Source organism: Rhynchophorus ferrugineus, unplaced genomic scaffold (genome assembly GCF_030347505.1).
Source record: "Rhynchophorus ferrugineus isolate W39M unplaced genomic scaffold, kcgeb_rfMv2 rfM6, whole genome shotgun sequence".
NCBI lineage: Eukaryota > Metazoa > Arthropoda > Insecta > Coleoptera > Curculionidae > Rhynchophorus > Rhynchophorus ferrugineus.
This window is the reverse complement of record NW_027472585.1, coordinates 41,126,123-41,138,882: the sequence shown is the minus strand read 5'-3', so window position 1 is coordinate 41,138,882 and position 12,760 is coordinate 41,126,123. Positions and strand designations below refer to the sequence as shown.

Genomic DNA, 12,760 nt, shown 5'->3' with positions numbered 1-12,760 from the left:
ATAATTTAATAACTATAAACATATTTTGTAAATATATAATTTTTATGAACGATATTTAAATTTCTGGATTCGCTCTAAAATTAAAATTAAGATCACAAATACTCACTGGATCTTCTTCGGCCAATGGAAATGCAACACTATTATACACAATGAAAAATAGTAAGACACAGGAATAAAGAGCACAGAGCCTTAAAAACTTCATATTTGAACTGTTTTTTTTTGTGACGATGCGTTTCAAATGAGTTAACAGACTATCTACGTGATTCGCGGATGGGCGGACTTCACTAAATAAATGTTCTCAGAAGTCGACGGCTTAAATATGAATGCATCAAACAGAACAACAATAATAACAATTGCTTGTTGCACTTGTAGATGCAAAACCGACCTACTTTTGCCTGTGTTTTTTTTTAAATTAATACACTTATTGAACCTTTTTAGTCTAGTTAGACTCAATAACCTTATTACTGTAATTGACCATAGGTCATTATTTTCTTATGTATTATAATAAACATTTTATTTTGCACGGAATTTAAAATAAAATGATATATTTTAAAGTAATTTTTTTAAATCTAGGAATTTTCAGTTTCACCCTATGAAAAAATGGTGCTATTGAATGTCTTTAATTGTTTTGTTTACCTGTCATCAAGCCGCTAACCTTTAAATAGGCGAATATTATTATGTGTAATTTTGTAGTGTAATTTTCTGTAATAGTCGCAGGAAAAATCATGTCAGGGTCTTCTGAAGTTAATTTAAAACAAACTCTAAGGAAAATAGAATATCCGTTGTGTGCTCAAGAGGCTCTTAAGAAAATAGGCAGGCATTATTTATAACGCCCATATATATTGTTTAATTGATCTTGTTATAGGTGAATTGCTGTGTTCAAGAACTACAAATATAAAGAGCATGGATCTATCGTTGGACTTGATGGCGGAATTTGTATTTTGGGAAGTTGACAGAAGGGGAAACAAAAGACCACATCCACTAACACCACTTGCAGAATTAGAACTTATAGAAATTCTTTTTGAATATCTAAGCAATATTCCCAATGAAGCTACCAGAAACACGTTATTTTTAAACCTGTTTAGCCCCATTACTGCAAATATAAGATTGGGAATTTTAAGCAAACTAGTCTCTTTGGCTGTAGGTATACCAAACAGCAATATACTTGTATGTGCCAGTACTTGGATGCAACAATTAGGTATTATAAATTTACATGAAATAATTGAATTAAAGGATTATATTTTTTTTTATTTAAAGGAAATACCTCGATTTCTAGTTGTAAGTTGGCTGAATCGATTGTGTTTGACTACATTCATCTAGCTACCAAACCAGAAGAGAGGCTTAAAACCTTACCAGAAATAGCACCCCCTTTTGTAGCCAACCTTCTTACTGCTGTTGCAGAAAATTATTATGTTACTAAGAAAGACAGAAAATATCCGCCTGATGTACTTTTAAGTTGTATAACTAATTGGGTGAGTATAATGTTTGTCGAGTGAGTGATGTTATGAGTTGAGGAGTTTTTTGGCACACGGCTAAATTGGAGATTTTACGCTGTATAAACTAATTGTATAATGATATAATTTAAAGATTGAAATAATTTTCCACTAAGTTTGAAAATTATTAGAAATAGACACTATTTTACATAAGGTTGTTACAGTCGAAAGCAGAAAAAATTATAGGCAAAAAAAAAGGTAATGAATAATAAATAACATGGCAAAACAATAAGATTAACATTTATTGTGAAAAATCGAAGTGGCTTTTCCACCAACTTTATTTTTTGTTGAAACCTATTATAATACATTATTTAAATGTTCACAATTGTTATCTATAGTAATTAGCCACTCACAATATTCTATTATAATTATGTATTTAGACCTATAAAGGAAATATGTTTTATTTTAATGAAATGATTCATTTTCATATGATTCCAAGATGCATAGTAAACGGACTTATCTTAGTAAAAAGACACTGTGTTACAGATTTCAGAAAACTCAACACTATGTATGGCCGCTCAGTTAAGACAAGCCGCACTACCACCAGGAGCTATAGCTATGGAAGCTACGACACCTATCGCTGGTTTACTTAAGTGGTGTGTGTTGGCTCCCATTTATCGGCAAGACCAAGAGATCTATTCCAAACTATATCTGGCACTGCTAAACAGTATATCAGAGATACCAAAGTCTAATCCACCTAGAGCGATCAATGTTCAGCACCTAACAGCGATTGTGACGCCGTTGGTTCAATATTTCAGAGATTTAAAGAGCCGAGACGAATCGAAGAACTTAATTATAACGGATGTCCCACTGCAGTTAGCGCTGGATAGATTCGGTCAAGCTATACAGATAGCATTAAGTGTAAACGCTGTGTATGGTAATTTAGATGAATTGTTCAATAGTCTGCAAAATCTACCGTTTAATAAGTTGCTGAGTATAGTGATAAATAGATATAATCAAAACAAAGTAACTGTTATTATTGTTTAATTACTGAAATATACATTTTTATTTTTGTATGACTGTTTTTTGATTATAGTATATAACCCTGCTTCAGCTCATATTAAATTAATATAAACTCTAAAACACTTTGGTCTCTCTTCCAGATTCTCAAGGATGTTGATTGATAAGTTAGAAAATCATTGAAACGTATTTGTTGTGTACACCACAGCAGATATAGTGAATAATAAAATTATTATATTCTATATGTAATGTTTGCTATATTCAGAAATACAGTTATTGAGGGTTAGAGTATTTTTTCGGGATATAATTCCTATCTCAAAGTATCTACTAACCACACCGATTATTGTAAATTTTAACGGCGTTCGGTTAGAACAAGTTTAAGCGAAGTTCTCTAATTTGTGACACTTCGTTTTGATATAAGAAGGCTTTGGGATTTTCTATACTTATAATAGTGTCAAGATTTCAGAATCAAGGTGTGCACGTACTTTTATTTGTTCTCCATAATTAACGACTGACACGCATCCGAAACAAAGGAAATAATTGTTTTCGTTTGAATGACGTAATGAGGGTTCAAACATAAATGACAGTAGTTACATCCAAGCCATCTAGAACAATTTATCACTTATCAAAGTATGTAGTCTTGAATTGATGCAGTTCATTAAAAACTTTTAATTTCAATTCTGAAGAGAATACTTTTTATGAACTATTATATTTTTATAAGAATGTCGAGATTTAAGGTAAATAATAACGTCAAATTATATAAAACTGTTTATTTAAGAAAGTTCAGATAACTGCACAATGTTAATTAATATACGTGGGTATGGGTTCAATGCGGCCATTCACTAAGTCAATGGCGGCACCACAGCTTGTACCATCACTATGGAAAGCAAAAAAAACTTACTACACACTCATTTTAATGCAACAAGCACGATTTCTAATCGAGACATTTTTTTAGATTCGTTCGTAAAAGTAGAGATATCCCAAATCCTTGGGCGGGTGTTCGGAAATGGCTACCTTACTGTCGTTAAAGATAATCCACTGGCCATCTTTTAATATATGAGCCACATAGTGACCAACCATCGTAGAAGTTCCCATGTGAGAAACAAAAGCTACCAATCTGTATTCTAAAAAATATATTTTATTAGGATCGATGAATTATTTTACTGTCGTCCGACTTACTTCCAGGGCCATCTCTGAATTTTGGAATATCCACATCGTCGGGATGGGAAAAAATCCAGTCAATAGCTCTTTCCACGTTATTATCGGTGCTTCGTAATGCCTTGACGGCCTGCGCCGACGTAAAGCCTAAGGAGACGATTGTGGCCACGGCTTCGGAGGACGAGGCTGACTCGGTGCCGGGAGGTTGGAACGGTGCCGCAAAATCGGGATCCGAAATGTGCTCCATGATCCAGGCCATCGCGGTTTCCACGCCGCTGTTCCCAGTTTGATATAGGGCGCGTTTACAGGACTCCAATGGGAAACCTAAACAAAACAATTAGTATAAAAATAAATCGATTTCTGTTACAAAAAGGCTATTAAATCTTATTAAACTTATTTCTTTTCTCCGAGTTTTTAACGCACATCTGGAACTGTTCAACTTTGTCATTATATTGAACATCCATTGAGAAACCAAAATTTCAAAACATTCGTTAATTCTTGAAAACAGGAAAAATTTGCACGGGGCTAGGTCTGGCGAATATGGAGGGTAGGAAACGATAAAGTACCTTTGACACGTCAGATTGCGCTTTATCTCCAGATTGTTAACCAATATTTATATATGCAGTGAAGAGACAAGAAAACACACATTCGACCTCACTTGTCTAGCTTTGTTTGGTTAGGGGTATTTCATGGTTTCTGAGTCATGCCCTAACAACACTCATCATCTATAATCTATGCCCAAAGCATAAACTAAAACAATCGAAAATAAACCATGGAAGAAGAAACGACCACCAACGAAATGCTGTTAAAACTTATAGCGACAAACAGGAAAAAATGATTGAAGAATTGGAAGAATTCAAAAATTAGATAACAATAGGCGTGCAATATAGGCAAACAATGTGTATTTACCTAATATTTGAAACTCACTTGACAAAGGAATCCTTTAAAAAATTGAGAGGATATAATTTTTACTATACCATACAATACATCTAATACCACAAGAGGAGGAACTGCCATAATAATAAACAAGAACATTTGGCATTATCAAGAATCAGAGTTCAGTTTAGCAGAAAATCAAGTAATAGCAGTAACTATTAAATCAAGCAGACACAGGGTTATATTAGTTGCAATTTATTGCCCTCCAAGATACAATCAAAAGAAGGAAAATTATTTGAATGTCCTAAATAACCTAGGAGAAACATTTATAATTGGTGGCGATTTCAATACAAAAAAATACAAGGTGGCGATCAAGAAAAACGCCAACTAAAAGCGATCAACTTCATAAAGCAGCTGCTGAGCTAAGATGTAGAGTTACATGTGAACTGGAAAACCAACTTATTGGAGAGAACACCAGACCTGTTAGATTTCTTCATAGTTAGGAACATAACATCCAACTACATGGAAGTCGAAGAAAACTTTAACCCAAATTCAGATCACACACTGAGTGAAAATGAAATAAGAAAACAAAATCCAACGTTAACAAACAAGAAAACTGACTGAGAAGGATTTGTTGAAGGAATTGAATAATCGAAATCAACTAAATTACATTTTGAAGCTGGAAAAATTGTAGATATCCAACAAGCTGCTTGAAATAATACTCCAGAAATTAAGAGTACAATTAAAGGAATTAATTATCGAAAATAAAGAAATCAAGGAAATTGTAGCTCAAAAACGAAAGCTACGAAAAAATGGCAACAAAATAGAAAGACCTGAAAATAAAAATATTTTAAAATATTTTTTTTTAGGTTGAAAAGGGAAATACTGCAAATTAAAAACAAATCTACAAATCACCATCTAAGAAATCAAATTATTCGCTCTAGAAAGCCACCAATTACGATCATGTCTATACAGTCCACCTACATGGAAATTGGACACGCAGCACGCACGAGCAAATCAAGAAAAACCTGACAATCTAGGAAAAAAACTTCAAACCAAAGGAAACTGATATTGAATACAATTTGCAGAACTTATGAGTGTGAAAATTCAACGGTTCGAAGTTGTGACTTAATAACAGGTCAATTGCTGAAAAAACTATCAAGAAAGGCAATTATACAACTCATCAACTTGATCAATGCAGCATTTCGACTAAAAAATGTCTCAGGCGTTTGGAATATGGCTGAAATTAAAAAAAGCCTATGAAGGTAAAAAAGTATGTTCACCTTGGCATTGTTCATAAGCAATAGAAAATGTTACCGAGACAATACACTGAGCTATTGAAATCTTACATTACAGCCAGAATGTTTAAAGTCCAACAATCTGCAATAAAGAGCAGTAAAATCAGATAAAAAGAGTACAATAAAAGAAGCTAAAGCAGGTGTACCACAAGGAAGTGCATTGGGGCCAATTCTTTACCTACTCTACATATGTGATGTATCACAAATGGAAAATATCACAATGGCTCAGTATCTCGGAATGAACCTTGTACAAAACAACTGATGTTAACCAGAACCTGACACAGACTCAAAAGAATCAAACCATTTGATCTTGTGTAGTCTAGTGAGGTGCATTTAATAGAAAAACAACAGTGTTAACACATAAACATTATTACACCAGACACTAAAACAGAGCCGATGGTAATATAATAAATGCATTAAAACATGTAATAAAAACTTTTTTTTTAAATCCATAATCTGGAGGTGATAAAAACGGCTCTAATGTGGAATACTCGGAAGGTGACTTAAATAGTTTCGTAGGAGTTTTAATTAGTAAGATATTCTTAACAAAAATGCGCGTTTTTTCTTGTGATAAAACCAAATGTTAACATACCCATTTCTAGGAGCGCATCTAAACTGGCTTGATCAAACTTCGGCGCGGGTGGCGCTTCTTCTGGTTCCGGGAGCATTTCTTCTTCAGGCTGAGGTCCTCTACCCCTCAACATTGAAATGTCCAACTCGTCGGGCATCTCAATTGAAACATCCAGTTTGATCGGCACCCAATCGTCCCTGAGAGTGAACTTCTTCAACTGGATCACCAGGTAATCGGGGAAAGTCGATAGTCTCGTTGTTCTGAAATATTTCGAGGTAAGAAATAACGAACGTTACTCGAGCGCAACTCTTAATTACTTCCTAGCCGTGACGTTTCCATTAACTGCAGAACTGTAAAAGCTATTGATGATTTCTGGTTGAGTAAATGATTCTAAACACGACGTGAAATTAATCTTTGGTCTGACTATTGGGACCGATGGGTCCACCCTTTTGCCCTCAGCTTCTAGTTGTGACTTCATTAATTCATAAGCTGCAACCTAAAGAGAGTATTAATAAAAAAAAAACGCTATGTCGTAATACATAAGCTGAAAAGTCCCGGGCCTAATATATAGATGGCGCTAGCTTTATCGCATTCACCGCTTTTTAAGTTAGTACTAACCTTCAAAAGAAAATTGTTAAAAATTCACGACATTCTACTCATAAGTTTGCGAGTTATTGTGCTAAGAGTGACTTTTCTTTTGTTGTTTTTAAAACAATGGATCAAAAACAATTTCGTATTTTAATTTTACAGTGCTTCTTGATGGGATAAAATACCGTTCAAGCGAACACCACAAGAAAACGTTGGTTTGCTGATTTTAAACGTGGTCGTAGAGACACCGATGATGCAGAACGCAGTGGACGTCCAGTTGAGGTCGTAACACCGGAAAATATCCAAAAAATCCACAAAATCGTTTTGAATGATCGAAAAGTGATGTTGCTCCAGTTAGATAACATCGTAAAGATGGGTTGTCGCGTTTGCTCACTGTAGTGTTTCGCCATGTTTAAACATAACAAACCGACAAATTGTGAAACAAAATTTCTGCGTCGATATGTGACAATGGATGAAACATGGAACAAACAAAACGATCGTCATCTGAGTAGACAGCACCTGCTAACAGGTCTATTTTGAGGCAAAAGATAAATCGTTCTACAAAAGTGGAATTGAAATGTTAGAGCGACGCTGGAATGATTGTGTGGCTCTTGATGGAGATTACATTCACGAATAAAGTCAATTTTGAACAAAAAAAGCCTTTTTCTTTGTTATGCCCGGGACTTTTCAATCCATATCTTATATTCCCTCGGTTCTTACTTCTTCCTTGTTAGTTGCAGCTTCCATCGGAATATTTAAACTCAAGCAAGTTTCGCTTTTAGTGATGTATTTGACCTTTTTACTCTGACCGCACTGGTAGCGTTCCTCTATCTCAAACTTGAAACACTCTCCCGGATTCGAGGCATTCTTATTATATCTTTCTAGTAGAGTTAGAAGATGTAAGAAAAATTCCTGAACATCCTATAATGTTTCAAAAAAATCGGTTAATTAGAACGTTTCGGCCATTTCACCGGGAAATGTTACCTGTTGTTTCTTTGTAGAAAACTCTGAGTGTCCTTTACCCACTAGAATCTTGAACATTAAGGGGGTGATTCCTGGGGGGTCGGCGTCGACAGGGGCATCTTCCGGTGGAGCGACTGAGTATTTTCCAGATAACAGTCCATAGCCTAATTTAGCCCTAAAATATTCCTATGTTATGAAAATGATGCAAAGCATTTTGTTGACCACTTGTCCACAGTTACTTACAGTGTAAGAATCAACAAGAATGGAAAACTGAACATATACATTTTAAAATACAATACACATTCTTGATTTACATGGGGTATTGATGTTTTAAGTTTATTTCAAATGTTAAATAACACTGTGAAAGTATATACTTACATTTGTGTAGTAAAGTCTTCAGCTGGATTACTTGGAGCTTGATTGAATATAGCATCACATCCATAATAGTATTTATGGATGAAATCAGGAATTCTATAGAATAATTGCACATTTCATTATAGCATTCAGAAAATTTTATATATATTGACAAACCTGAATATCACTTGCATTATGCTATTTAAGTAACAAGAATTTCCCATATTTTGCATCCCTGTAAAACCAGGTCCATAAATAGGCTTCAAATGTCCGTCTGATTCGCACAGTGCGGACCACTCATTAGCTTTTTGATTTTGTTCTATTTCTAGTTCAATCATAGACTTTTCAGTTTTTTCCATTTGTGCAATATTTATACCTAAAATCAATAGGTGTTTAAAAGGTTTTTCATTTATCTGTATATTTAATCAAACATTTTACTTCTGATATATTCAGTAAAGATTTATATCTATTAAATGTTATAAATTGTTTTTTCATGGTTCAATGGTGCCTACTAAGTGATAAATAAGCAATTACTTGTTAACCTTCAGCAATGCATAACTTTCACTACATTTTATCTATTAAAAAAAGGCTTAACGATTTTTAAGTTCTATATTTTGTCTGTAACACTTACCCCAGTGTTGTAAATGTGTAGCTAACAAAGGATCTTCTACCATATCATCTTCACTATAACTGAAAACATCTGCTTTGCCATCTTTAGTAATTGTACCCAATTTCACAGCCAATGGATATTGTGTCTCATGATAATGCTCAACTGCATGATTATTTCCTCCAAGTCCATTGAAAAATCGGCGACCACACAATACTGAACCATCACTTAGGTTCAGCCATAAATTATCTGTTTTATCACATTTTTCACACTGCCAACCTGTTGGAGGAATCTTTTTGCCATTGTTAAGTTGAACTAAGTTTTCAGCATGTTTTGAAACTTGTCTGATCTCTCCATCCCATGTACCACTCAAAGATTCTAATTCAGCTAACTTACTAGCTGAAGGTAAATCCAATAAGTGATTAACTGATAATTTTACCTAAAATATTTGATAGACATTATAGATATATATTAAGTAATAAAAAACTTACTATTTCTGGAAGATTTTCATTAGGCCATTCAATAACTGAAAATTCTGGTAACACAACAATTTTATATACATTTTCATATTTAAACTTCTTTTTTCCAGACTCAGGATCGAAGCCACCGTCAACGCCAATCGCTAAGCGAGTTATTTTTTTTTCAGGCCCATCACCTGGTTCTGGAGAGGGTATCTGAAATAATTGGTTTATATTTAAAGCATCAAAATTTCAATAACATCTTACCTTAGTTTTGATTCTACCTATATGTAAATATACAGCCTCTTTAGTTTTATTGTAATGTTGTTCCACATGATCTTTTCCTAACCCGATGAAACTAGTTAAACTGACAAATACTCCAGACGCAGTGTCCTGAAAATAATGACAAATAAATATTCAGGTGTTGTTCTCCGGTTCTGAATTGCAAAAAATAGTAACCTCAATTATACTTACTAAATTATCAAAAGAGTACACACATTCGTCTTTATAAACTTTGTCGTTTTCTGTAGGTATTTTAATTGAACTTAAATGTTTCTCTAATAATTCCATATTAAAAATCTTTGGAAACACTATATAAATTTATTTAGCGTAATAAATGCAAAATGCAGGATAAAATTGTTTTGGCGTTTACTTTTTGACAGACCCTAGGGAAAATTTGACAGGAAATGTCATGACAGATGTTAAATTTTGAATAAACATTTTGAAATACATGGTTTTTAAGTTTTATAACGAATTTTATAATGAAGAAGAATGCAATGTTTAATTATACACGATATAGAATTTTTATTTAGTTGATCGATTTATGATCTATGGATATTTTTTCTATAAAGTATGAATTGTTTTTAAGTAAAGTATAATTGTAACACTTTTTATGTTTATTTAATTTTAGTTACTTTTAAGTTTAAGTAAGAAAAATGAGTGAAGTGGATTATCAAACAGCTCTTTTATTGCAACACAAATTTCAACAAGAGAATAAGCATGGAAATTATACTGATTCTGATCATAAATTGGCTCTCGAACTGCATGAACAATTTCAAGCCGAAGTTGAGGTTGATAGACCTAATAATGATTTAGTTTATGAACATTCATCAGGCAACAGTTCAAAATGTTTAGTAGATCCATCTTGGGAAGTGATAGATCCTACACCAGATGTTCATGTTCTTTTTATGTCTTTTAATGAGAGATTTTTTTGGAATAAGCTTTTGGCTGTGTCAGTTTCTTGGAGTAAAAGAATGACTAGCTGTGCTGGTGTATGTACTTATCGGGGTATGGTTTTGTATTATTAAACTAGTAATTAACATGATTAATTTTGTTGGTTTTATAGGTCGTGGTGGACTTTGCTCAATCACCTTAAGTGAACCATTGCTTAAACTAAGGCCTAGAAAAGATTTAGTTGAAACGTTACTTCATGAGATGATTCATGCTTTTTTATTTGTAACTCATAATAATAAAGATCGTGATGGTCATGGACCAGAATTCCATAAACATATGTTTAGAATTAATGGTGAAGCAGGTATTTATGTATTAATTATGGTATGCTTTTTATTAGTAGCTTTATTTGTAGGTACAAATATCACTGTTTATCATACTTTTCATGATGAGGTCAGACTATACCAACAGCATTGGTGGAGATGCGATGGACCATGTCAAAAGTGGAAACCTTATTTTGGCATGGTTAGAAGAGCTACAAATAGAGCTCCAGGTCCAAATGATAGATGGTGGGGTGAGCATTCTCGGAGTTGTGGTGGAAACTTCATTAAGGTATCGTAATGTGAAAATAAAGTTGACTTAAATATCAAATTAATTTGTATATGAAATTTTTTTTTTTGTAATATCTATAGTTGCTATTCTATGGTTTTATATGTATTACTAAATATTTCTTGATTTATTATTTTTAGGTAAAAAGTCCAGAACCAGTAGTCAAAAACAGGAAAGCAGTGAAATCAACAAAAGTAGTTTCTCCAAAGAATGATATAAGAAAATATATTCCCACATCAGAAAAAACAAATGTTCCTAGCAAATCGAATAATATAGCTTCTCCCATTGTTAAAAGCAGTAAAGGTATTGTAAAGAAACCAGCAAACACTCTGCCAAATAAAATTAACTCCATATCAAGTAATTCAAATGGCGTACAGGTTACCAATGTTATCCCTTCAAAAACTAGTAATATTTATGGCTTTACTGGTCTCACTGGAGGAACATCATCAAAGACTACAACCCCAAAAGGTAAAGGAACAAGTTTTAAAGGTGCAATTAAGAATGCAGGAAGTAGTACATTTGTTGTTACACATAAAGGAACTAATAATTCAAATAAAACAAATTCTGCTGTGGATAATGATAATAACATTGAAGTTTTTGGTGGAATAGGAAGAACATTGGGCTCATCAACATCTAGTGGTAACGATTACTCTGTTGTAAGGCAACACTGGATAAACAAATTTGATAACGATCAATCTAAAGGCGTTAAAAGATCCGCCGATGATGAGCAAATTCCTGTTTCACCAAAGATAGCAAAAAGTACAAATTTATTCTCTATAAGTAGTAAGCGTAATATAAACGAAGTACTTTGCCCTGTATGTAACAAAAGCATTGAAGAAAACGCTCTAAATGATCATTTAGATGATTGTTTAATATCACAAGAAAAACATGAGAAGAAAGAATGTATTATATGTGGGGAAATGATATCTCTTTCAGAGTATGAAGTACATGTTCCAAAATGCACCGATAAACATTTCAATGATGATGCTTTGAGTGAAACTGATGGAAAGAATGAGAGTAATGATATTGTGGATTTAACACAGTCTGAACCAAATCAGGAGAAATGTCCTGTATGTAAAGCCGAATTGGTTCCAGCAGATTATGCGATTCATGTTGAACAATGTTTACTAAAAATGTATGATGAACTTGATGAAAAATACAATCTAAACAAAAGTACCAAAACGTCATGTTTGGCTTGCAATAAACAAATATTAAAATCGGAAATTAATTGCCATTTGGAAGACTGTACGGGAATGAGTAACATTTTTGATACTTCCAATGTATCTATAGTCGACGAGGCCGACGAAAAAGATGATATGTATAATTGTCCCTTTTGTCTTAGATTGATTCTAGAGACAGAAATGCAATCTCATTTAGATAAATGCGTGAAAACTAATGAGGAGGATACGGGTATACTTGTCCATTCATTATGCAGTGTGGATTCCGACAGTGATTAGTTATTTATGTATTCATTTGTTTGTCATTTTTCGTACGAGTGATATTAATTTATTTAAGCCATTGTGATAATCCGTTTTTAATAAATTTTTGAATATTAGGTCGTATTTTTTATAATAATTTGTTTTTAATAGTGTCCCTACTTCTTCGGTGGATCAGGTTGTCGATCAGAGTATTGAGAAAATATGGGGATACAAATA

General features: G+C 33.3%; 3 protein-coding genes across 4 annotated transcripts; 2 read left to right on the top strand and 1 right to left on the bottom strand.

Annotated features, from left to right (window-relative positions):
* Window positions 1–627: 627 nt before the first annotated feature.
* Window positions 628–2,509, top strand: LOC143198511 (integrator complex subunit 15). The gene is made up of 4 exons (XM_076407776.1): window positions 628–813; window positions 866–1,198; window positions 1,258–1,472; window positions 1,980–2,509. The coding sequence occupies exons 1-4, from the start codon at window positions 726–728 to the stop codon at window positions 2,478–2,480; spliced, it is 1,137 nt and encodes a 378-aa protein (XP_076263891.1). The 5' UTR covers window positions 628–725; the 3' UTR covers window positions 2,481–2,509.
* A 699-nt stretch (window positions 2,510–3,208) lies between these two features.
* On the bottom strand, window positions 3,209–9,993 carry Usp5 (Ubiquitin specific protease 5). Its single transcript, XM_076407773.1, has 12 exons — window positions 9,801–9,993; window positions 9,594–9,719; window positions 9,360–9,542; window positions 8,893–9,307; window positions 8,439–8,637; window positions 8,286–8,378; window positions 7,929–8,082; window positions 7,665–7,865; window positions 6,674–6,852; window positions 6,378–6,616; window positions 3,633–3,935; window positions 3,209–3,577 (listed from the first exon to the last, which is right to left on the bottom strand). The coding sequence occupies exons 1-12, from the start codon at window positions 9,894–9,896 to the stop codon at window positions 3,405–3,407; spliced, it is 2,361 nt and encodes a 786-aa protein (XP_076263888.1). The 5' UTR covers window positions 9,897–9,993; the 3' UTR covers window positions 3,209–3,404.
* Window positions 9,994–10,004: 11 nt separating this feature from the next.
* On the top strand, window positions 10,005–12,660 carry mh (DNA-dependent metalloprotease SPRTN). 2 transcript variants are annotated; one of them, XM_076407774.1, is made up of 5 exons: window positions 10,005–10,176; window positions 10,237–10,613; window positions 10,672–10,860; window positions 10,912–11,108; window positions 11,246–12,660. In XM_076407774.1, the coding sequence occupies exons 2-5, from the start codon at window positions 10,262–10,264 to the stop codon at window positions 12,560–12,562; spliced, it is 2,055 nt and encodes a 684-aa protein (XP_076263889.1). In that variant the 5' UTR covers window positions 10,005–10,176; window positions 10,237–10,261; the 3' UTR covers window positions 12,563–12,660. The 2 variants fall into 2 exon arrangements, with proteins under 2 accessions (XP_076263889.1, XP_076263890.1); XM_076407775.1 differs by having other exon boundaries at window positions 10,074–10,193; window positions 10,248–10,613.
* The last annotated feature ends 100 nt before the right edge of the window (window positions 12,661–12,760 follow it).

What these genes read in the sequence shown, in the direction of transcription:
- LOC143198511 (XM_076407776.1), top strand. Translation starts at nt 726, where the DNA reads ATGTCAGGGTCTTCTGAAGTTAATTTAAAACAAACTCTAAGGAAAATA. An exon ending in TACTTGGATGCAACAATTAG is followed by an intron (nt 1,199 to 1,257) that starts GTATTATAAATT and finishes TTTTATTTAAAG; the next exon opens with GAAATACCTCGATTTCTAGT. An exon ending in TAAGTTGTATAACTAATTGG is followed by an intron (nt 1,473 to 1,979) that starts GTGAGTATAATG and finishes ACTGTGTTACAG; the next exon opens with ATTTCAGAAAACTCAACACT.
- Usp5 (XM_076407773.1), bottom strand. Translation starts at nt 9,896, where the DNA reads ATGGAATTATTAGAGAAACATTTAAGTTCAATTAAAATACCTACAGAA. An exon ending in TTTCTACAAAGAAACAACAG is followed by an intron (nt 7,866 to 7,928) that starts GTAACATTTCCC and finishes GAAACATTATAG; the next exon opens with GATGTTCAGGAATTTTTCTT. An exon ending in AGATGCGCTCCTAGAAATGG is followed by an intron (nt 3,936 to 6,377) that starts GTATGTTAACAT and finishes TGTTTTGTTTAG; the next exon opens with GTTTCCCATTGGAGTCCTGT.
- mh (XM_076407774.1), top strand. Translation starts at nt 10,262, where the DNA reads ATGAGTGAAGTGGATTATCAAACAGCTCTTTTATTGCAACACAAATTT. An exon ending in TGGTGTATGTACTTATCGGG is followed by an intron (nt 10,614 to 10,671) that starts GTATGGTTTTGT and finishes TTGGTTTTATAG; the next exon opens with GTCGTGGTGGACTTTGCTCA. An exon ending in TAGAATTAATGGTGAAGCAG is followed by an intron (nt 10,861 to 10,911) that starts GTATTTATGTAT and finishes CTTTATTTGTAG; the next exon opens with GTACAAATATCACTGTTTAT.